General features: G+C 32.6%; 1 protein-coding gene across 1 annotated transcript in view; it reads right to left on the bottom strand.

The window, feature by feature from the left end:
- Positions 1–8,419: 8,419 nt before the first annotated feature.
- Positions 8,420–25,994, bottom strand: part of LOC127863321 (cell adhesion molecule Dscam2-like) — a 42,283-nt gene continuing 24,708 nt past the window's right edge. The window contains exons 4-5 of the mRNA XM_052402741.1: positions 24,331–24,496; positions 8,420–8,508 (exon numbers count right to left, since the gene is read on the bottom strand). Of these exons, the coding sequence (XP_052258701.1) occupies positions 8,420–8,508; positions 24,331–24,496 (255 nt within the window). The remainder of the gene's footprint in view (positions 8,509–24,330; positions 24,497–25,994) is intronic.

The following is a 25,994-nucleotide window of genomic DNA, read 5'->3' as shown; positions in this document are numbered from 1 at the left end:
GTGTGTAACCCCGAACGGTCCATATACAAAAAATAGTGACCGGTCCATATACTCTTAGGTTTCTCTATCGCATTTTACAGACTGAAACCGGTCATATAGATACAGAAGGGCCAATATCTCTGAGGTGTAATATTACGCTTTATAGCTAGCGCTTAATCATAACATGTATTCAAAATAACCGATACAAATTGAATCTTCAACCACTGAGAAATCAAGGCATTGGCTTTATTTGGGTTCTCAGAGAAACTAATGTTTACATTGTTCTTGACGCTGCTACAAACTAAATTAACAATGTTTATTCAACCAATAAGCCCCGATGAAGAATGGTTTCGACATGCCATACATCTTATTTTGCCAAAGCATCGTGTCCCTCGAACTTCAGAAAAAATAAAATCTATGTCCCAGAGGAACACTTAATTCCAAAATCGGAAGCTGGTGAGGAAATGTTCTGTAACAACGTTTAGTTTTGTGTCCTTGAAGTGATGGATTTGCTGTAGAAACTGATCGAATTGAAATTTCAGACATTGTCAATTTTATTCACACTAAGAAGACGTGTTCGAATTATTCTTCGTTCATATAAACTACAAAAGTGTACATTCAGTTCTGAATATTGTCTTCTGACATAATAAAAATCATTAAAAAACGAGAACAGTGGTTCGATGATGAAAGGTGTCCTCTGTGAACCGAGAACCTTAAAGGCCCATAAACACTAAAAATCAACGAATATTTCGTACAATATTTAGAAAAATAAAGTAAACACATACAAAAAATCAATGTTCCTTATAGCAATAGCCAAACTTTCAAGGCTGGACGTGGTCAGGTAATATAGATTTAACAAGATGCAAAATGCTCTCTTTTTTTTTTGCTGGACAATATATTAAACAAATGTTCATGTACCAAGTAAGTGTTCGTGTGGCGAATGAATAGATATCTTTGCGGGAAATTTAAATGGAATATATTGTGCCACACAAAAATAAAAAAGAGCGTTTTGTATCTCGTTAAATCTGTTACCATACCACATTTAGCGTTGAAATTTTGGCTATAGCTATAAGGAACACTTGATGTTGCATGGGTTAACTTTTGCAACTTTTTTTACGAAATATTTTGCGAAATATTCGTTGATTTTGAGTATTTATGTTACTTTAATAGCGCAGAGCTCAGACTGAATGGAACAAATTGGACGCTAAACCTCTGATATGTCTGATGGATGTTCAGTCAACAGTGCCTCAGTTTGTTGTAACACCTCTCGTTTTCTTATTTATATAACATTTGTCTATCACGGGGATATTTCGTTTATTTTTGAAACCTGATAAAGAAAGGACAAACAAAACACGTAACAATGGTTTCTGTTACGTATTATTGGATGTGCCGTTAACATACATGCTTGTAATACATGTGTTTGTACGCTGTATTCGGATTGCTAATTTCTACTAATTTCTCTAACTTATCTTAGATTTTATCGCAAGACTGACGCGTGAATCAGCATTTCGCGTTAAAATATTATTTTTTTTTACTCGAACAATACATTAATACATTTTGTGAATTGTATTCAGAAAATAAATGCGACGTCCAAGTCCTTTGCTACACAAAGCAGAGTACTATTGCATGACACAGATTCGGAAGTCCCAAATTACGATTTTCCTTATTATAACACGTTTGCTTTGAATGATTTCTTGGAAAATTAAGATTTGAGGTTTTTAGGTTTGAGTCAATTTTTTGAAAATGTATTTTTATTTTATTGAAGATTAATAATGTTACTTTTTAGATTGTGCATGAAAAAATAAGTGACAACGATAAAACGAGTTACATTGGAATTAAATTAAATTATGTTAAAACACAATATAAAATAATGATTTAGCAGAAGAGTAGAGGACTTTCAAATCCTGAAGACGTAACCAGGAAAACAAGATGAGTATATTTTTCGAGAAAGTGAGAGCGAAATATTCATCCATTAAAATAAAGTAAAGCAATTTAAATGTCTAATTTTATTTTTGCAATCTTAAACAAACATATTAATACGAATTTTAATAGGAACCATTAATCAAGTATTGTTTATTTCGTCAACGTTTTATCAGTTAACACAAAGTAATAATATCGTATTAACTTACTGTAAAATCTTTTCAAGATATCATCTGTTTGTTTTTTTCTTATCAGCACTAGAGTGTAAAACCATAATTAAACTGGATTGAATGGGGTTTAATATTCCATCACCTGCTTTAAGAACGCAAACACACATTATTCCCTTAGCTAAAAGAATAACCTTCAACACATATCAAGAATATTTAATCCCAATTTTGTATTGCAATCATCTTAAACAAAATAACACAACACAAATAAGCAAAAGATTTTTTTCATCAAATCAGCAAGAAGTGGTATCAATTGCATACCTATTAAATAAGTGCAGATGAAATTCGCGATATTATTTTCCATTGACAGTGACACAAAACACAATTAAAGACGCGGGTGACTGTGATGTGGATATCCAAGAAGAAATCTAAGTCATTTTACTTCGCACGCTTCTTTTAAACATTAGTTTAAAAGAACAACCCTTGTTTAGACTCATGTAAAGCAAATGATGAACCCATAAAAACACCAGTAACAATTCAGAAAACATTTAACTTTTATATAAGAAATATTTTCCCCAAACTAATTTTTGACGGACTTTTTCAATATAATCCCGCATACAATCAAACAAATCACACCAGTTTTGCACTAAACCAAGTCTTTTTATTTTTATTTGGGTGTCAAATGTTTCGATAGGCTCACTATATCCATAACTTTAAGATTCGCCGTATTAAGCTGTAATACTTCTTCCCCAATAATGACTCGTGTATACATGTACCTCCTTACTGTCAAATAAATAATACTGACTAAATATTGATTCCGCATTTGCCCATTTGAATAATCGCAAAAAAATAAAAATTATGTTTATTTAAAAAAAAGTTTACATACATATTAAGAATACAGTATAATTGTGTTCCAAATATTTAATTTCTTTGCAACATAAGACGTGAAACTTGGAATCAACGCTTCCAGATCCACTCGTATTGTTATTCATTCACGTGACCCAAACGTTAACACATCTCAGCAAAACAAAATTATCAGACGACGTTTACAACAGTCGATACAACTCAAAAGAAATTTGTATTTGAAAATGCTATAGTGGACAGAACAAGTTCACCAATTTTACATATAATGCCTTCGAATTCTTTGAATTGAATTTAATTGAATTGAACTTAAACAAAACGTTTAATGTGCTGGGTTCTATGCAATTTTGACATTAAAAAACAACAACACTTGACGAATTAAATAAATACAACATTAACAATATTTTGAAAAATAACCTATTTAAAACTATGAGCAGTATTTAATACTTAAGTGTTTATTTTGTTTGTTCAAGATACTATGAACCATTCAATTATTACCATATACCAAATTGACATTTTCAAACTGTTTGATTTACAAGCAGCAATTTAAAATGACACAACTCGCAAAAGCCCTTGTATTTTCTCATTAGCCATGTCAGTGTACGGGAATATACGATTCACATGGGAAACAAATAGATAAGTATTTCTTTCCGATTCTTCCGCGTAAATTCATATTCGAAACCAAGTAAACAACAAGTTTTAACGTTTTTAAATAATTGAACAGTTTTATTACGGATTGCATTGTTCAGCGATGCTAACATTTACAGCACTTGAGATAGAAAATGAAAATATGCTAAAAAGTTACAATGCGACTGGTTTTTAATAAGCGAAATAACGCTTAAAAATAAACTAAATTAAGTTAAAACACAACGGGCTCAACACGGTTTTAATTTGAGTATGCAATTTGCATATTTTTATCTGGTGATTAACTACATTTATATAAATAGTATCAGATAACAGTATCGTTAGACGAATTTATATTTCTTATTGCATATGACCGTTTGGGTATATCTGGACAGGAACCAGATAATGTTGTTAAAACGCAAATTCTTTGTACATGATTAGGGTTAAACTAAGCAACTAACTACCTGTGTACAGTCGAAGTTCGAAAAATATGAAACAAAAGCAAAAAAAAAATTCAATATACGCTGCGTGTGCTTTTTAACCCAACACTTAATTATTCACATAGGCTCGTTATTTCGGTAACATTTAATCAAACACATAACAATTATAGAATTCATGACAAACGCATGATTATTCCCAGAGAAGTGCATGATTTTATATATTTTTTTTTCCTCGCAAGACAACTAGATTATCTCTGCAATTGCATCTCATTAGTTTGGCACGTTGTAGTTTAACTAAAGTTTTATATCATAATTGTAATTGTTTTAAATACCATGTTATTTTGTCAAATACATATCCACATTTGATTAAATCCATACATATGCACTTGTAATCGATAAGCAGATTTAATAGCTTATTTTGAAATGACAAAACAATGATATTTTATCAAGATTTTGTTTGCTGTGTTTATGTTGTGTTTTTGACCTAATCAATGTTAGATCTGATTATTTATCTGTCAAATATTATGAAACATTTTTGCAAATTCTTACTATATTTTTTTAGTATCTGCTGTTACATACCACAAACTAACTAATAATACAGATTACTGAGAGGTTTAAAAACGAATGGAATGAACCTTTTTAATAATAATAATAATCTGCATTTTATTTCCGTTTTTCTTTTTATTTGTCTTTTAAATTTAAGGTTTTTTCTTGCCCCCACACATGTAGCCTGTTTCAATCGAACTGTGCTTATGTGCTAATTCCATGTACAGCTCTGTAACTGTATAAATGTAACCCTTAAACCCGTAATACTAAACTAACCTTAAAGCTGGTTCAAGTCCTCAAACCTTGGACAATGCTCTGTGTGTAGTATTCAATTAACACTTGCAGTTTTGCATTCGTGTTTCTGTAGTCTGTATGCAAAGGTAGTTGCGATTACATTCGTGTTTCCGCAGTCTGTATGCAAAGGTACGTGCGATAACACTCGTATAAAACACTCGTTTGGGTTATGGTTAATTCTGTGGTACACACAACGTTGGTTAGCCCTTCACAGATCTCAACCAAAATATATGCAAGGCGATGATCCCAGTTTTAATAATTTAATGTGAATAGTTGATGTACTGCTATAAAAGTATTGGATAAAAAACAATAATTTCGCACCTTAAAGAGTTTCTCGATTTTCATATTCTCTATTCTGAATATTATGAATTGACCGTTCCTAGGCGATAGACCATACTGTATAACGATGTTTTATGAATATAATGTGTTTTATTGTTTTGTCTTTTTTAAAACGTTAATTTAGCGAAATCCGGACAAGAAGCATGGGTTATAGATGCAATACATTTTGTTCAGCGCATTTTTATCAAACGATCTGTAATTAACTAATTTATTTTGTCCCAGGTTAACTGTAGATTTCAAAATATTGGCAGTTGTCGAGGAAGACATTAAAAGGGACTTTCACCTGAGATATTTCAAGATATTAACGGACTTTCACTTGGGATATTTCAAGATATATACGGACATTCACTTGAGATATTTCAAAATATTAGCAGACTTTCTCTGGAGATATTTCAAGATATTAACGGACTTTCACTTGAGATATTTCAAGATATTAACGAGGCAGACATACAGCATTAATTGTTCGAATTCAATCTGGTGCTTTTATATATATATTTTTTTAAACTGCTTCACGTTTTGCCATTTATAAACAAAATCGATGGTTGAATTCTGATACGGTTGTGAGTACAGAAATTTGCTTCAAATGTTTCTGGTAGAATGTGATTAAAATCGACGTTGATAAGAATACAAATCAACGCTTGAGGTCGACTGGTATGGAAAATGAAATTGATAATTTATTAAACTTCAAACAATTAAAGGTATTCATCATATGAATAGTATCGACATGTAATGTTTCAAAATTTCAGGTCATAGTGTATGTAAACTTTGGGTCAGATTCCATAATTAACCGTAGAAACAACGTACATGTATGTCATTTTAAGAACCTTTTTTTAAACAATACGTATTAGAAAGTATTGCCAGGGTATACATCTTGTTCAGACTGTCTGAGCAATGCATTAGTTAATTGCTACACTTGAAACAATTCAACAAATATCCGACTGATTGAAAACTACATCATTGGAGTATCGTAGCACAAAAGTATCGACACTGCAGATACGTATCGTAGCACAAAAGTATCGACACCGCATATACGTATCATAGCACAAAAGTATCGACAGTGCAGATACGTATCGTAGCACAAAAGCATCGACACTGCAGATACGTATCGTAGCACAAAAGTATCGACACTGCAGATACGTATCGTAGCACAAAAGTATCGACACTGCAGATACGTATCTTCAATACATCAATTGCATTACAAAAACATATTTATTTAGGACAGAACGTTATACATCTTCAAGTGCGTAGGAGTGCGTCATATTTCCTGTTGACATTGATTTGTTTGTGCATTACAAACGCTTCTAAAATCCCAAAATAAATACATTTTTTGTATGTTAAGCACATATTCTGAATTTGAAGGTTAACGTGAAATTCGTATCGAATTTGTTTATACTCCCTTTTCGTTTTTAATTGTATATACTGATATGCAACTTATACATATCGTATTCTTGCCACTTTAAGCCGAAGATAAATGCATAGTTAAGAACTGTCAATATAAAGAAGTGAAACTCCAGCTGCTGGAGCAGTATTGAATTTTCATTAAAAACAATAAGTTGGTCCTTTATTTAAGTCAAGCCGCTTTTCACTTTTACTAATATATAACCTTTATCTCATAAAAAGCGATTTCAGCAATCAATAGCGAATTTGATTACATAACGATAGCACGATCTGCGACGATGGTCGTGTCCAGTTTGGAGAAAATATTACCCTTATGATAAGAAAGGTATTATTGGACCTTTATCTGTATTTCCATTTTATTATTCCTATGCTTTTACCAAAGCTGAGATAGATAACTTTATTTTATATATTTAGCTTTAAAAAATATATGTAAACCGACACTATCATTTGATCTATTGGTATGCACGATTTGAGACGTGTATGGCAACTAACAATTACTCGGTGGATGTGATCAACACATCACAAATTCAGTTTGCAGTGACGGTAAGTGGATCAACAAAACAATTACTGATTTCACATGTGTTCTGTTAAATCAGTTTTGTTTCACTTACAAGCTCTCACGGAAATATAATACATTGCTGCAGGTTAATCTATTTCTTTTTTATGTTTTTAAAATATTTATTCACCGTGAATATCTCCTAGATATTTTGAAAACAGAATACAATTCATGATGCAATTGTTGTATTTGGCAATTTTAGGTAATTAATTTTACATTAACGAAAACAACCGAGATATTTTTGTTCCAGATATTGTATAGGTATTAAACAAATAAACATTCAAAATAAAACTCGTTATTTCATACAACGAAATGTGCTTGAATAGATTCAAATGAGCAACGACTTCACACAAAAAAATAAAACAACAAAATGCTTGCGTTGAATAAAAAGTCGATATATTTGATCGTTTTAAAAACTTTATTTTAACAAATACACGGTTATGACAAATAAATTTTTAATACGGCGAGTTATTTTTTTCTCAATATTGTAATCCAGATAGTCTAAAATTAGCAACACAAATTATGGAGAAGCAATTAATAAGCTTTGGCGTGTTCATGAAAAATAACGCAATTAGTGTCAAGATGACACGACCGATTTATAGGCAGTAAAATGCGTTCACGATATTATTGGAATCCTCACTTCACATGCTACACTTAAATATTTGGAATTAAGGTATTGTTTTTTTTTATACTTTTACACTAGAAATGGATTTTCTATTTCGTAATAAATATAATTTGTTTTCTGTATTTGTTTTTTGTTTTTTAATTGATGCGTACGTTTTTATGTATATAAATCGATGTTAGAATTGTGTGCTGTACGTGTACCTAAAATTTAGAACAAAAACACAGGATATTTTATTCAAACGAAATCATGTAGGAAATTTGATTTTTGTTCGGGACTACAAAACACCTGTTCAGTCAATTCAAATGTTCTTGTATTAAAATTCGTATGCAGTCAATAATAGAATACAGCAATACAGCAAACGATAATATACCATGAACTCTACCAGAAGAAAAAATCTAGTTTTCATCCACCACTTTTTAACACAACACCTGTTGTGAACATAAAATGATCAAAACTAAGATCACCGCCTGGTCAATCCAAAGTTGTTATTTTGTGTTGAGGTAGGAAGGTACACTGTTGGAGGAAAACCCGAGCCACACACTTACTTCAGAATCAATCAGTAACCAAACGCGCTTTTAAATCGATCTTAATCAAATGTGCATATGAAAAAAAAATGAAAACACGAATGACAAAACATTACGCGTGAATCAAAGTGCGAAACCATATTTCATCATGATTGGAATGTTCCCCCGTTCCCCATGACATGTAAGGAGATGTTGCTCTCACACACGAACGAACCATCGGCACCCTTTTTAATCCCTAGTGAGAACAGATCCATATTAAACACATGTCATTGACGTGCATTAAGATAAGCGCTTCATTGTTAAATGGCAGCAACATTAATTGAATAGTGCATGAAGCATAAATATGAGGCATTAATAGAAAGTATATAGTATATAAAGTACTGAAGTGCTGTACATAAAAAAATAAGTATTTGTTTATACATGGTCTTCGATATTATTGTTCCGAACGTATGATTGCTCGTTGCAAAATTATTGTTGTTCGTGGCCGACATAAATTGTATTCAATCATTATTCCTATTAAATGTTATTAACTATCGAGGTCATAAATGTTTCTCTTTCGAATATTGCATACTGTTATTTATACTTATGTCAACCAGCTACACTGATTCGATAGAAACGAATAAGGATCATTACACGAAAATAGGACTTGTGTCATTTCTAAAATCACGGCAAGCTACATCCTCTGTCATTCCTCACATTGTTTTAGATTCCATTCAATCAATCAGAGAGACCTGATAACGTTAAAACAACATTAATTGTTCTTCATGCGTGACATCAATTCGCCCCCTATTTCGCTCTTAGTGATCGACCAAGGCGTGCACACAGACATGAGTATTGTATTTTTAACTCCCAAAGAGATCAGACCCACATTATGAGTGTGCAACTGACATTTTTATTTGTTTTAATTCGAGGCATTTCGCGCGAATGTAAGCTTGGTAAAACATCATTGAAACAGATCAATACATTTACCAGTATTTAGATGCAGACCCTTGTAACATTATTGGACCATAAAGTATAAAAAAGAAGGTCATATGTCGCTCTACTTTATAAACATTATGTTTATTAGACCACCAATTTAGCCTGAAAACGTATTAGTAAAACTGACTATCCATTGACAATCATGTTTCAAATGATTTTGAATGATTGTAGGACATTTAGTTTTTCACAAGGCTCATTTCGGCAAATTTACATTTGCGGGTGTGTGTTGTTTAGCAATATGCTAATTATGGTAATTACTTGATTATTATGAGTAGAAACTAATCTCCTACGTTCTCATACTTTAAGAAATTAACATAAAAATTCAGAAGTATTAACGAGTTAGAGTTTTTAAGTCAGTTTATTGAAGAGAATATCGTAAATAGTTGGTTGCTCATTCTGAACCAAAGTTGCTGTACGATAACCAACAAATTGTGTAACCATTAGGTGTTATTATTTATCGTTAAAATATCGATCGGTGGTGCATTCCATTAAATACAATATTGTTCAATACGCCGGTGTAAGGATATCGAGAGAATTGAATTCAAGAAGAATATGTGTGTAAACAAACTGACAGAGGAATACACAAGTTGCTTCCCGGTAAAGTACCCATAAGGGACAGCATGTTAAAGTGTCTTCAAAATCACAGGAAGAGCATGTTATACATATCTGACAACAAAGGGTGGAAGTTCCTGACATTTATCACATTCGACTATTAATTTCAATTGAATGCGCTAGTTGTAAAACGATGACAAGGTTTCCATTTGTTGTTAATGATCACAGTGAGAAATCAAAGCGATTGCAAACGAGCAAGAAGCTTTTCATTTGCTTAATTTCAATCACGATTATCCCTTTTCAGCGATGGATATGATTTACATCAACCATAATAACGTTTCTTTTTAAATGTGTGACACAAGTGACTTAAACTTAGGGTCAACTAAACCCGACTTCGTTTGTACGTGTTGACGTCACACGTCACATTTCAGACAAACGTCAGTTAAGTTATAAGTACGATTGCGAATTGTTTTACAAGTCGATGTTAAGAAACCCCAAATTAAACGTTGGTTTAAAAATATTAAACGGACTATGTGATTTGTTTTCTTTTATGATTTTGTCAGTGCTTTTTAAATTTGTATTAGTCATACCAAATAACGCTCCGATGCGGTTAGATCATAGATTGTCGACATCAAATTAGCTGATGTTCTTCCGCGATCTAAATTAATGACATTAGCAGAAACGGAAATAACATACAAATTGATAAAGTGATTGGCTTTATGAAACTAGTTTTATAGGTTACCAAACGTCGTTCAATTAAGCTTGCGAACGAGGGACTGCAGCATTTAACTTGAATGATATAGCATAGAAATGCCCAGTAATCAAATATCGAAAGATGAATCGAAGCGATGATACATGAGTAATTTAATGCAATACAAAGTAATGCGAGTTTCAAAGCACTGTTTAATTAATAGTTAACGAAAACTTGATGAAGTATATGATGCTCATGCTTAATTAAGAAAATTTAGATATGGTTATTATTACATGACATACTGTTCAACAATCAACGATAAAGCTGAATTATGAAACAATAAAATCAAATCGGTATTCTGGTTAATCGTCAGCTTCTTCAAATTGAATCGCATTTTTTTCGCATTGCTCATATCTATTATATGGGACAGGTTAACCGAAATAATACAAGCATTTCGCGTTAGTTTTTTTAATCGAACACTACATTTTGTGTATTGTATTAAGAAAATAAATGCGACGCCCACGTCCTTTGCTACGCAAAGAAGTGTACTATTGCAAGGCACAGATACGGAAGTCCCAAGTTAGGGTTTTCCTTAATATAACATGTTTGCTTTCAACGATTTCTTAGCAAATTAAGATTTGAGGTTGATATCTTTGAGTTATTTTTTTAAATGTAATATTTTTTTTAATGAAGATTGATACTGTTTCTTTTTAGATTGTGTATAAAAATAGTAATAATTATAACAAGAGCACCGCCTAGCGGGTGCAGACCGCTCCTCTATTTTTCTTTTTAAAGAACCTATCTCAATACTTAAATAAAAAAGGTGGAGGGGTGGAGAGGGGTAATTAGCGTAGGAGTGTGGTCATTTATTACATTATCTTTGAACAATGAAAAAAAGAAAAAAAAAAAAATTTTTTTGGGGGGGGGGGATTCCCGGGTGGGATGGTTGGACAGTCTCAAAAATAAAATAATAAAAAAAAAAATATTTGTGTTTTGTGACCATGTTTAAAAAAAAACAATTTTTTTTTTTTGGGGGGGGGGGGGTGGGGGGATTGAGAGGGGGTTTAGTGTGGGGTGTGGTCCTTTATTAGATGATCTTTCAGAAATAAGAAAAAATGGAACAGCAATTTTTTTTCGACAAATGAAATTGTTATATGAAGACATTCCAACACGTATATACAAGTTATCAAACTGTTTTGATATATTTTATGTGAACTTAAAGTAATTAACCATGCATATACATTTTACATTTTACCTTTTTCTAAGGTGGGGCGTGGGGGATGGTTTAGGTGGAGTCCATTGTGGTATGTCAGTTAAGTGTTGTTTTGTCAAAGTATGAATCAAATCTGATCATAAATAAAGAAGATATTGCAATTTTAGCAAAATTTAATAATTTGATCTTGAGAGTCAAGGTCATTAAAAGGTCAAGGTCAAATTTACTTGCCAGTTACAGTACTCTCATGATATTAAGAAAGTATTTAAAGTTTGAAAGCAATAGCCTTGGTACTTCGGAAGTAAAGTGGATCTAAACACAACATTTAACAAAATATTCAAAGTTACTAAGTCAAAATGCCAACCAGAGTTATGCAACTTGTCCTGTACAGTCCCCTTATGATAGTTAGAGAGTGTTCCAAGTGTGAAAACAATAGCTATGATTCTTTGGGAGTAAAGTGGACCAAAACACAAAACTTAACAAAATTTTCAATTTTCTAAGAATAAAAGGGGCCATAATTCTGTCCAAATGCCAGTTAGAGTTACATAACTTTGCCTGCACAGTCCCCTCATGATAGTTAGTAAGTGTTGCAAGTATGAAAGCAATAGACTTGCTTCTTTAGGAATAAAGTGGACCTAAGCACAAAACTTAACCAAATTTTAATTTTCTATGTATAAAATGGGTCATAATTCTTTTAAAATGCCAGACAGAGTTACATTACTTTGCCTGCCCAGTCCCCTTATGATAGTTAGTAAGTGTGCCATGTTTGAATGTAATAGCTTTGATACTTTATGAGAAAAGTGGACCTAAATTCAAGTATAAAAAGGGCACATTATTTTGTCAAAACGCCAGCAAGAGTTTCATAACTTTGCCTGCACATTCCCCTCATGATAGTTAGTAAGTGTTGCAAGTATGAAAGCAATAGTTTTGATACTTTATGAGAAAAGTGGACCTAAACTCAAAACTTAACCAAATTTTCTAAGTATATAAAGGGCACATAATTTTGTCAAAATGCCAGCAAGAGTTATCTAACTTTGTCTGCCCCGTCCCCTAATGATAGTTAGTAAGTGTGCCATGTTTGAATGTAATAGCTTTGATACTTTATAAGACAAGTGGACCTAATCTCAAAACCTAACCGGGCGCTCATATTTTTTGTTCAAAAAATAGATGAACTAAAAACGGAATACATTGCAATTAAAGTTATGTTAAAACACAATATAAAATGATATTGCAGAAGAGTAGAGGACTTTCAAATCCTGAAGACGTAACCAGGAAAACTTAGGTCAGCATTCGAAAGTCTTATCAAGCGAAATTAACTTGCTATATTCGCAAGATGCGTATAATTTTCGAGAAAGGGAGAGCGAAATATTTATCCATTAGAATAAAGTAAAGCAATTTAAATGTCGCATTTTATTGTTGCAATCTTAAACCAACATATAAATACGAACGATATGTTAGATAAAATTACTAAACACTCTTTAATAGGCACCATTAATCAAGTTTTGTTTATTTCATCAACGTTTTATCAGTAAACACAACCGTATTTACTTGATGTAAAATCATTTCAATTTAAGATGTAACCTTTTTTCTATGTAAAATCATAGTTAAACTGGATTGAATGGGGTTTAATATTCCATCACCTTCTTTAAGAACGCTAACACACATTATTCCCTGAGCCAAAAGCATCATTTTCAACACATATCAAGAATATTGATTCCAAATTTTGTATTGCAATTATCTTTAACAAAATAACACAACAAAAGTAAGCGAAGGATTTTTTTCATCAAATCACCAAGAAGTGGTATCAATTGCATACCTTTAAAGTATGTGCAGATGAAATTTTCGATATTATTTTCCATTGACAGTGACACATAACACAATTAAAGATACGTGTGACGGTGATATGGATATTCTAGAAGAAATCTAAGTCATTTTACTTCGCATGCTTCTTGTTAGTGTTAACCTTAGTTTAAAAGAACAACCTTTGTTTAGACTAATTTGAATTCAATTGATGAACCCAATAAGCACCAGTAAAAATTCAGAAAACTTTTAACTTTTATATAAGAAATATTTTCCCCAAACTATTTTTTGACGGACTTTTTCAATATAATTCCGCATACAATCAAACAAATCACACCGGTTTTGCACTTAACCAAGTCTTTTTATTTTTATTTGGGTGTCAAATGTTTTGATAGCCTCACTATATCCATAACTTTAAGATTCGCCACATACAGCTATAATACTTCTTCCCCAGTATTGACTCGTGTATATACCTCATTACTGTCAAAGAAATAATACTGATTAAATATTGATTCCGCATTAGCCCACGTTTTATTCTGAATATTCAAAAAAAATTATGTTTATGTTTTAAAATGATTACATACATATTAAAAATACAGTATAATTGTGTTCCAAATATTTAATTTCTTTGAAACATAAGATGTGAGACTTGGAATCAACGCTTCCAGATCCACTCGTATTGTAATTCATTCACGTGACCCAAACGTTAACACATCTCAGCACAACAAAATTGTCAGACAACGACTAAAACAGTCGATACAACTCAAACGAAATTTGTATTTGAAACTGCTATAGTGCACAGAAAAAGTTCACCAATTTTACGTATATAATGCCTTCGATTTCTTATGTCAATTGAATTAAAAAAAACTTAAAATGGATTGGGTGCTATGCCATTGTCACATTAAAATACAACGACACTGGATGAATTAAATAAACACAACTGTTAGTATTGTGGAAAATAACCGTTTTAAAAGTAAGAGCAGTATTTGACAATTAAGTGTTTATTTTGTTCGCTCAAAACACTATGAACCATTCAATTAATTCCATTTACCAAATTTACATTATCAAACTGTTTGATTTACAAGCAGCAATTTAAAATGACACAACTCGCAAAAGCCCTTGTATTTTCTCATTAGGAATGTCAGTTTAGGGAAATATACGATTCATATGGGAAACAAATAGATTAGTATTCCTTTCCGATTCTACCGCGTAAATCCATATTCGGAATCAAGTAAAAAAACAACAAGTTTTAACGTTTTTAAATAATTGAACAGTTTTATTACGGTTTGCATTGTTCAGCGATGCTTACATTTACAGCACTTGAGATAAAAAATGAAAATATGCCGAAAACAAGTTACAATTCGACTGGTTTTTAATAAGCGAAATAACGCTTAAAAATAAACTTAATCAAGTTTAAACACAACGTGCTCATTACGGTTTAATTTGAGTATGCAATTTGCATATTGTTATTGGATAAAATTACTTACATTTGCAAAAATTGTATACCTACCTTTATTACCAGTTAATCAGATTACAGTATCGTTAAACAGATTTAAATTTCTTATTGCATATGACCATTCGTGTTTATCTGGGCAACCAGATAATGTTGTTAAAACGCTAATTATAATACTATTGTTTGCTTTTTGTAAATGATTAGGTTTAAACTGTGCAACTACATGTAACTACCTGTGTACAGACGCAGTTCGAACACATATGAAGCAAAACTTTCGATATACGCTGCGCATGCTATTTACCCCAACACTTAATTATTCACATAGGCTCGTTATTTCGGTAAAATTTAATTAAACACGAGATAATTATTTAGTTCGTGACAAATGCATGAGTATTCCCGTAGTATTGCATGATTTTTGTTTTTTAATATTTACCCTCGCAATATAACTAGATTGTCTCTTCAACTGCATCTCATTAGTTTGGCACGTTGTAATTTAACTGATTAAATGATTAACGTTTTATATAATAATTAAAGTAATTTTTTAAATACCATGTTATTTGGTCACATAAATACCCACATTCGCTTAAATCGATAAGCTTATTTAATAGCTAATTTTGAAATGGCAAAACAATGATCTTTTATCATGATTTTTGTTTCCTGTGTGACTGTTGTGTTTTTGACCGAATGGATGTTAGATCTGATTATTTTTCTGTCAAATATTATGAAACATTATTTGCAAAATCTTACTATTATTTATAAAGTATCTGCGGTTACATACAACGAACTAACTGATAATATAGATTACTTACAGGTTTCAAAAACGAATGGAATGAACCTATCTAATAATAATATTCTGCATTGCATTTCCGTGTTCTGTTTGTCTTTTAAATTTAAGTTTATTTTCTTGCTCCCACACATGGAGCCTGTTTCAATCGAATTGTACTTATGTGCTAATTCCATGTACAGCTTTGTAACTGTATTAATGTAACCCTTTAAACCCGTAATACTAAACTAACCTTAAAGCTGGTTCAAGTCCTCAAACCTAGGACAATGCTCTGTGGGTAGTATCCAATTAACACTTGCAGTTTTGCATTCGTGTTTCTGTAGTCTGTATGCAAAGGTTCGTGCGATTACATTCGTGTTTCCGTAGTTTGAATGCAAAGGTTCGTGCGCTTACACTCGTGTTTCCGTAGTATGTATGCAAAGGTACGTGTGATTACATTCGTGTTTCCGTAGGCTGTATGCAAAGGTACGGGCGATCACATTCGTGTTTCCGCAGTCTGTATGCAAATGTACGGGCGATTACATTCGTGTTTCCGTAGTCTGTATGCAAAGGTTCGTGCGATTAAATTCGTATTTCCGTAGTTTGTATGCAAAGGTTCGTGCAATTACATTCGTGTTTCCGTAGTATGTATGCAAAGGTACGTGTGATTACATTCGGGTTTCCGTAGTCTGTATGTAAAGGTACATGCGATTGCATTCGTGTTTTCGTAGTCTGTATGCAAATGTACGGGCGATAACATTCGTGTTTCCGTAGTCTGTATGCAAAGGTACGGGCGATTACATTCGTGTTTCCGTAGTTTGTATGCAAAGGTACGGGCGATTACATTCGTGTTTCCGTAGTCTGTATGCAAAGGTACGTGCGATAACATTCGTTTAAGACGCGCGTTTGGGTTATGGCTAATTATGTGGTAACGCAAGGTTCAGTTAGCCCTTAACAAATCTGGACCCTCAATATTTTGCAAGGCGATGATCCCACATTTAATGTGAATAGTTGGTGTACTGCTATAAATGTATTGAATAAAAAACAATAATTTCCCACCTCAAAGAGTTTCTCGATTTTCATTGTTTTCTATACTGCATATTATGAATTGACCGATCCTAGGCGGTAGACTTTACTTTATAACGATGTTTTATGAATATTATGTGTTGCATTGTTTTCTCTTTTTAAAACGTAAATTTAGCGAAACCCGGACATGAAGCATGGGTTATAGATGCAATACATTTTGATCAGCGCATTTTTATCAAACGATCTGTAGTTAACTACCGTAATTTTTTTTGTCCCAGGCAACTGTAGATTTCAAAATATTGGCAGTTGTCGAGGAAGATATTAAAATGGACTTTCACTTGAGATATTCGAAGATATTAACGGACTTTCACTTGGGATATTTCAATATATTAACGTACTTTCACTTGAGATATTTCAAAATATTAACAGATTTTCTCTGGAGATATTTCAAGATATTAACGGACTTTCACTTGAGATATTTCAAGATATTAACGAGGCAGACCTAAAGCAATTATTGTTCGAATTCAATCTGTTGCTTTTATATTGTTTTTTTAAACTGCTTCACGTTTTGCCATTTATAAACAAAGTCGATGGTTGAATTCTGATACGGTTGTGAATACAGAAATTTGCTCCAAACGATTCTGGTAGAATGTGATTAAAATCGACGTTGATAAGACTAAAAATCAACGCTTGAGGTCGACAGGTTTGGAAAATGAAATTAATAATTAATTAAAGTACACACAATTACAGGTATTCATCATATGATTAGTATCGACATGTAATGTTTTAAATTTCAGGTCAGAGTGTATGTAAACTTTGGTTCAGATGCCATAATAAATTATGTATACCCTGGCAATACTTTCTAATACGTATTGTTTAAAAAAAGGTTATTTAAATGGCATACATGTACGTTCTTTCTATGGTTATTATTAAACCATTGCCAGGGTATACAACTTGTTCAGACTGTCTGAGCAATACATTAATTAATTGCTACACTTGGATTAATTTAACAAATATCCGACTGAGTGAATACTACATCATTGGAGTATCGTGGCACAAAAGTATCAAAACTGCAGATACGTATCTTCCATACAACAATTTCATTACAAAAACATATTTATTTAGGACAGAACTTTATATGTCCTTAAGTGCGTAGGAGTGCGTCATATTTCCTGTCGACATTGATTTGTTTGAGCATTATAAACGCTTCTAAAATCCCCAAATAAATAATTTTTGTATGTTAAACACATATTCTGAATTTGAAGATTAACATGGAATTCGTATTGTATTTGTTTATACTCCCTTTACGTTTTTAATGTATATACTGATATGCAACTTATACATATCGTATTCTTGCCACTTTAAGCCGAAGATAAATGCATAGTTAAGAACTGTCAAGCCGTTTTTCACTTTTACTAATATATTACCTTTATCTCATAAAAAGCGATTTCAGCAATCAATAGCGAATTTGATTACATAACGATAGCACGATCTGCGACGAAAGTCGTGTCCAGTTCGGAGAAAATATTACCCTTGTGATAAGAAATGTTTATTTTATGCTTTCCGGTTGTTTAAAGAGAAATATCAGTGCATTAAAACTTATAATTTCACTGTTTCAAACAGTGAAAATTATCAGTGAAAATTATCGATAATTTTCACTGTTTACTGTGAAATGACGTCATTTTTTTAACGAAATGACGTAATTATCCCAGCGAAATTCTTTAGTTAAACTCTTTAACAATGTATATAAACGGTAACAAAAAGCATAAAATAAAAAGAAAATTTGTTGGTTTCGGTGGAATATCGATTTTAATTCACTCGTGATCATAGAAATTATTTTTTATTTTCTATGATCACTCGTGAATTAAAATCGATAATCCACCGAATCCAACAAATATCCTCTATATAATTGGACCGTTATCTGTATTTCCATTTTATTATTCCTATTTTTTACCAAAGCTGACGTAGATAACTTTATTTTATATATTGAGCTTTAAAAATATATGCAAAACGACACTATCATTTGATCGATTGTTATGCACGATTTGCGACGTGTATGGCAACTAACAATTACTCGGTGGAAGTGATCAACACATCACAAATTCAGTTAGCAGTTGTGGTAAGTAGATCAACAAAATAATTACTGATTTCACATGTGTTCTGTTAAATCAGTTTTATTTCACTTACAAGCTCTCACGGAAATATAATACATTGCTGCAGGTTAATCTATTACTTTTTTATGTTTTTAAAATATTTATTCACCGTGAATATCTCCTAGATATTTTGAAAACAGAATAAAGTTCATGATGCAATTGTTGTTTTTGGCAATTTTAGGGAAATACGTTTACATTAACATAAATAACCGAGGCACTTTTGTTCAAGATATTGTATAGGTATTAAACAAATAAACGTCGTGGTGTAATGGATATGGTGTCCGCCTAGCGACCGGGAGGTCACGGGTTCGATCCCCGCTGTGGGAGCGTTCTTTCGATCTCCCATATAGACACCAAGTACTGGTTCTAGGCCCAGGAAACGGACTCAAGAGCATTTCAAATAAGTAGGAATTACTTTCTATGCAATCGAGCTAAAATAAATAGGTTTAAACTAAACAAATAAACATTCAAAATAAAAATCGTTATTTCATACAACGAAATGTGATGGAATAGATTCAAACGAGCAACGACTTCACAAAAAAAAACAACAACAAACAAACAACAAAATGCTTGCGTTGAATAAAAAGTCGATAAAGTTGGTCGTTTTCAAAACAATTTGTTTTTAAACAAAAACAGGGGTTATGACAAAATAATACGGCGAGTTATTTTGTTCTCAATATTGTAATCCATATGGTCGAAAATTAGCGACACGAATTATGAAGAAGCCATTAATTCGCTTTTGCGTGTTCATGAAAAAATAACGCCATTAGTGTCAAGATGACACGACCGATTTATAGGCAGTAAACTGCGTTCACGATATTATTGGAATCCTCATTTCACATGCTACACTAAAACATTTGGAATTAAGGTATTGTTTTTTTAATACTTTTACACAAGAAAATGGATTTTCTATTTCGTGATAAGTAAATTTAGAAGAAAACACAGGATATTTTATTCAAACGAAATCATGTAGGTAATTTGATTTGTGTTAGGGACTACAAAACAACTGTTCAGTCAATTAAAATGTTCTTGTATTAAAATTCGTAAGCAGTCAATAATATATTACAGCAATATAGCAAACGATAATATACCATAAACACTTACAGGAAAAGAAATATAGTTTTTATCCACCACGTTTTAACACAACACCTACTATGAACATCGAATGATCGAGGGTATATTGTTTTGGCCTGTCTGTCTGTCATTGTATGTGTGTGTCTGTCCAAAAACTTTAACCTTGCTTATAAAATGAAAACTCTTGAGTCTATGTTCTTTAAACTTCACATGTGCATGCATCTCATTGAGATCTACACTCAAACATGGTTTGAAGTCAGTAGGTCAAAGGTCAAGGTCACTGTGACTTTTACATTCAAAATATAACATTGTTTTTAAAATAGCTGCCGTGCGGCTTCAAAGCTCAGTAGGGGGCATTGTGTTTCACAAACACAGCTCTTGTTTGTTGTTGAGATGGGAAGGTACGATGTTGGAGGGCAAGCCGGGCCACACAATTACTTCAGAATTAATCACGCCTTTAAACCGATCTCAATCACATGACAAAACATGACGCGTGAATTAAAGCGCGAAACCATATTTCATCATGATTGGAATGTTCTTCCGTTCTCCATGACATGTTAGGAGATGTTGCTCTCACACACGATCGAACCATCGGCACCCTTTTTAATCCCTAGTGAGAACAGATCCATATTAAACACATGTCATTGACGTGCATTAAGATAAGCGTTTTATTGTTAAATTGAAGCAACATTAATTGAATAGTGTATGTAGCATACATATAAGACATTAATACAAAGAATATAGTATATAAAATACTGAAGTGCTGTACTTAAAAAATAAGTATTTGTTTGTACATGGACTTCGATATTATTGTTCCGAACGTATGATTGCTTGTTGCAAAATTATTGTTGTAGATTGCCGACATAAATTGTATTCAATCATTTTTCCTATTAAATATTATTTACTTACGAGGTCATAAATGTTTCTCTTTCGAATATTGCATACTGTTATTTATAATTATATCAACCAGCAACACTGATTTAATAGAAACGAATGAGGTACATTACATGAAAATAGGACGTGTGTCATTTCTATAGCACGGCAAGCTATATCCTCTGTCATTCCTCACATTGTTTTAGATTCCATTCAATCAATCAGAGAGACCCGTATAACGTTAAAACAACATTAATTGTTTTTCATGCGTGACATCAATTCGCCCCCTATTTCGCTTTTAATGATAGACCAAGGCGTGCACACAGGCATGAGTATTGTATTTTTAACTCCCAAAGAGACCAGACCCACATTATGAGTGTGCAACTGACATTTTTATTTGTTTTTCTTCGAGGCATTTCGCGCGAATGTAAGCTTGGTAAAACATCATTGTAACAGATCGATACATGTTACCAGAATTTAGATGCAGACCCTTGTCGAATTATTGGACCATAAAGTATAAAAAAGGTCATATGCCGCTCTACTTTATAAACATAATGTTTATTAGACCACCAATTTAGCCTGAAAACGTATAAGTAAAACTGACCTTCCTTTGACAATCATGTTTAAAATGATTTAGAACGATTTTAGGACATTTAGTTTTACGCAAGGCTCATTTCGGCAAATTTACATTTGCGGTTGTGTGTTGTTTAGCAATATGCTAATTATGGTAATGACTTAATTATTATGAGTAGAAACTAATCTCCTAAGTTATCATACTTTGAGAAATTAACATAGAAGTTTAGAAGTATTAACGAGTTAGAGTTTTTAAGTCAGTTTATTGAAGAGACAATCGTAAATAGTTGGTTGCTCATCTGAACCAAAGTTGCTGTACGATAACCAGCAAATTGTGTGACCATTAGGTGTTATTATTTATCGTTAAAATATCGATCGGTGGTGCATTTCATTAAATATAATATTGTACAATACGCCGGTGTAAGGATATCGGGAGAATTGAATTCAAGAAGTATATATGTGTAAACAAACTGACAGGGGAATACACTAAGTTGCTTCCCGGTAAAGTACCCATAAGGGGTAGCATGTTAAAGTGTCTTCAAAATCGCAGGAAGAGCATGTTATAAATATCTGACAACAAAGGGTGGAAGTTCTTTACATTTATCACATTTGAATATAAATTTCAATTGAATGCGCTAGCTTTAATTGTTGTAACACGATGCCCCGGATTCCATTTGTTTTTAATGAGCACAGTAAGAAATCAAATCGATTGCAAACGAGTAAGAAGCTTTTCATTTGCTTAATTCCAAACACGATTATCCCTTTTCAGCGATGGATATTATTTACAATAATCATAATAACGTTTCTTTTTAAATTTGTTACACGAGTGCCTTAAACTTGTGGTCAATTAAACACGGCTTTGTTTGTACGTGTTGGCGTCACACGTCACATTTCAGACAGACCTCAGTTAAGTTATAAGTACGACTTGCGGATTGCTTTACAAGCCGATGTTAAGAAACCCCGAGTTAAATGGTTTAAAAAGATTAAACGGACTATGTGATTTGTTTTCTTTTATGATTTTGTCAGTGCTTTTTAAGTTTATATTAGTCATACCAAATAATGCTCCGATGCAGTTAGATCATAGATTGTCGACATCAAATTAGCTGATGTTCTTTCGCGATCTAAACTAATGACATTAGCAGAGTCGGAAATAACATACAAATTGATAAGTGATTGGCTTTATGAAACAAGTTTTATAGGTTACCAAACGTCGTTCAATTAAGCTTGCAATCGAGGGACTGCAGCATTTAACTTGAATGATATAGCATAGACATGCCCAGTAATCAAATATCGAAAGATGAATCGAAGCGATGATAAAAGAGTACTTTAATGCATACGAAGTAATGCGGGTTTCTAATCACATTTTGATTAATAGTTAAGGAAAATTTGATGAAGTTTATAATGCACATTCTTAATTAAGAAAATTAAGAAATGCCTGTGATTACATAACATAACGTTTAGCTATCAACGATAAAGCTGAATTAGAAAAAATAATTTAATAATATCTGTATTTATGTTAATCGCCATATTCTCCAAATGGAATAGCATTTTCTTCGCATTGCTCATACCTATAATAAGGGGCTAGTGAACCGAAATAACATAGCTTTAATTGTTGTAACACGGTGCCAAACATCGTGTTACTTACTATTGCATTACGAACGATAAGATATGTAAAACTCGTGCAATATTTCACATTCAGTTGCCGGTTTCCATGCATGTGCTTTCAATTTATGCAGTTGACACTACAGAATACAATTACTTAGCCAGTTAAATATTCACGTGTATACCGATCAAGAGGAAGAGGCGGCATATTATTTTTATCGATTTATCTTCAACATTGACTAAAGTTGTACTTTGATACCGAATTCGAACACATTTGCGAAATAATAATAACAATAAAAGCAAGCGAACAAAATTGTTTATACTATAAGAAACTTAAATTGACGATACGGAATGAATGTTTATTACTTATCGATGACACGACAACACAATTATCTCAGCCACATTGAAGTGAATGTTTATAACTTATCGATGTCACGACAATACCATTCTCTCAGCCGCATAAAAGTTAATGTTTATTACTTATCGACGACACGAGACTACAATTATCTCAGTCGCATACAAGTGGATGTTTATTACTTATCGATGACACGACAACCCAATTATCTCAGCAACATAAAAGTGGATGTTTATTACTTATCGATGACACGACAACACAGTTATCTCAGCCACATAAAAGTGAATGTTTATTACTTATCGATGACAAACAACACAATAATCTCAGCCACATAAAAGTGGATGTTTATTACTTATCGACGACACGACAACCTAATTATCTCAGCCACATAAAGTGAATGTTTATTACTAATCGACGACACGACAACCCAATTATCTCAGCCACATAAAAGTGGATGTTTATTACTTATCGACGACACGACAACCCAATTATCTCAGCCACATAAAGTGAATGTTTATTACTAATCGATGACACGACAACACAAATATCTCAGCCACATAAAAGTGGATGTTTATTACTTATCGACGACACGACAACCCAATTATCTCAGCCACATAAAGTGAATGTTTATTACTAATCGATGACACGACAACCCAATTATCTCAGCCACATAAAAGTGAATGTTTATTACTTATCGACGACACGACTAACCAATTATCTCAGCCACATAAAAGTGAATGTCTATTACTTATCGACAACACGACACTACAATTATCTCAGCCGCATAAAAGTAAATATTTATTACTTATCGACAACACGACAACACATTTATCTCAGCCGCATAAAAGTCGTTACATTCCACATATGTGAATGTGAAATTTGGCTGAATATATACTATATTAACATATAACTGCATATGACTTTTACGGAAATACCCATACAGCGACTTACCAACTTTTGTATGAACCTTTCTGCTGATGACTCGTCCGATACGGTTCTGCGCCATGCACCTGTACGTGTGGGTGTGGACGGACGCACGGACATCACCGGCCGAAAACTTGTGGAAGTAAAGACTGTTATTATGAAGCACCTCGACAACATTCGGATCAAACTCGACCTGAAAATATAGTAAAATCTGTACGATGTATTTATTTGTTACGGGTTGATATACATGTATCTATATAAGTTTGTGTATAACTTTGACTTTGAAGTTTAAATACGATACTTATAATTTTTATAATCTTATGTTATAGCTTTGTTTTTTTAATAAATTCATTATGCTGTTTATTGTTTTTATACTTCCGACGGGCAGTTACAAACTTTACTTTTAGCATATTCCAATGCCGAAAAAGAGTCCCTGTTACATATGAACATGAGTATATACGATATTTTTACTATATTTCCGAACATATAAACGTTAATGACTGGAAACAACGATGAAGTGCAAGCACATAAAAATAAATATGAGTTTTGTTAAAAAGCAAATATATTTCTTTTTACAGCAAAAACACCTCAATATACAACAGGCATTTTCCTTGTTAGGAAATCCCGACTAGCCTGTGAAAAGTCGTTCATTCGACACATATGCACAATTGGGGTTTTGTGTTAAATAGCGGTTAACGAATTGGTATCGGCGTAAACGTGTTCGTTATGAATTTCAGTGAACTAAAACATATTTGATTTATCGTACCTGCAAAAAGCTGTAGATTAATTTTATTTAGTATTCGTTAATTTCCATACGTCGGTTTAAGATTGCGAACATAACAAGTTAACATTGAGATCGTATTCGTCGCTTAAAAGTGATTTCCAACATCTAAAACAATTTCAGGAACGTTTGTGAAGCGTAACATACGATTGAGACGGCAGCTGTTTCTGTGAATTTCAGTTTCTAAAGAGCACCAAAAATAATTTTGGTAATGGTGTTTGCAATACTGTCTTCATAATCAATTCATAATAATGACCGCAATGTATTCTTGCATCAAATGTCATTACGCGTTAGTCATATTGAGTGTTCTCTCCTACAGCATGTGCGTTGAAAACATTTCTAGCGAACACGATTTCTATAGCTCCATACACGATTAATGCATTTTCATAGTATGTTGATGAATGGCAATACGGTTGCAATCTCTGTCACTTCACGGTCACAAAAAGAGCTTTTTAAGTTTGGAGTAATACATAAGAAACAAAGTAATGCATCGTTTGAAATAAGAAACAAAGTAATGCATCGTTTGAAGTTATGAACAATATCATATTATAGGGAGCGAGCGCAATGAGAGACAATTCAGGGGCATTGCACAGAGAAACATATCTGCAGATGTTAATAGCCAAAGCATGACATCACAAGGGGTTTGAACTCATCCAATAACGATGTTTGTGGTATTACTCCTAGGAAGGGAGAAACGTTATATTAACATGTTAATAAGAAGGCAAAACTTCTTAACTGTTGGCATATACAAATTATATAAATCTAAATGTCACAGACACTATCATACACGTCACGATAGTATTTTATCAATCGACTCAAATCGCTCGTCGATCATTCTGTTCTGACATGTATTGTTCTTTAACCTCAGGGGACAAAGTTTGCCGCTGTTAATGTTTAAAATTGCCTCATA

Source organism: Dreissena polymorpha, unplaced genomic scaffold (genome assembly GCF_020536995.1).
Source record: "Dreissena polymorpha isolate Duluth1 unplaced genomic scaffold, UMN_Dpol_1.0 chrUn004, whole genome shotgun sequence".
In the NCBI taxonomy this organism is placed as follows: domain Eukaryota; kingdom Metazoa; phylum Mollusca; class Bivalvia; order Myida; family Dreissenidae; genus Dreissena; species Dreissena polymorpha.
This window is presented reverse-complemented; position numbering and strand designations above follow the sequence as displayed.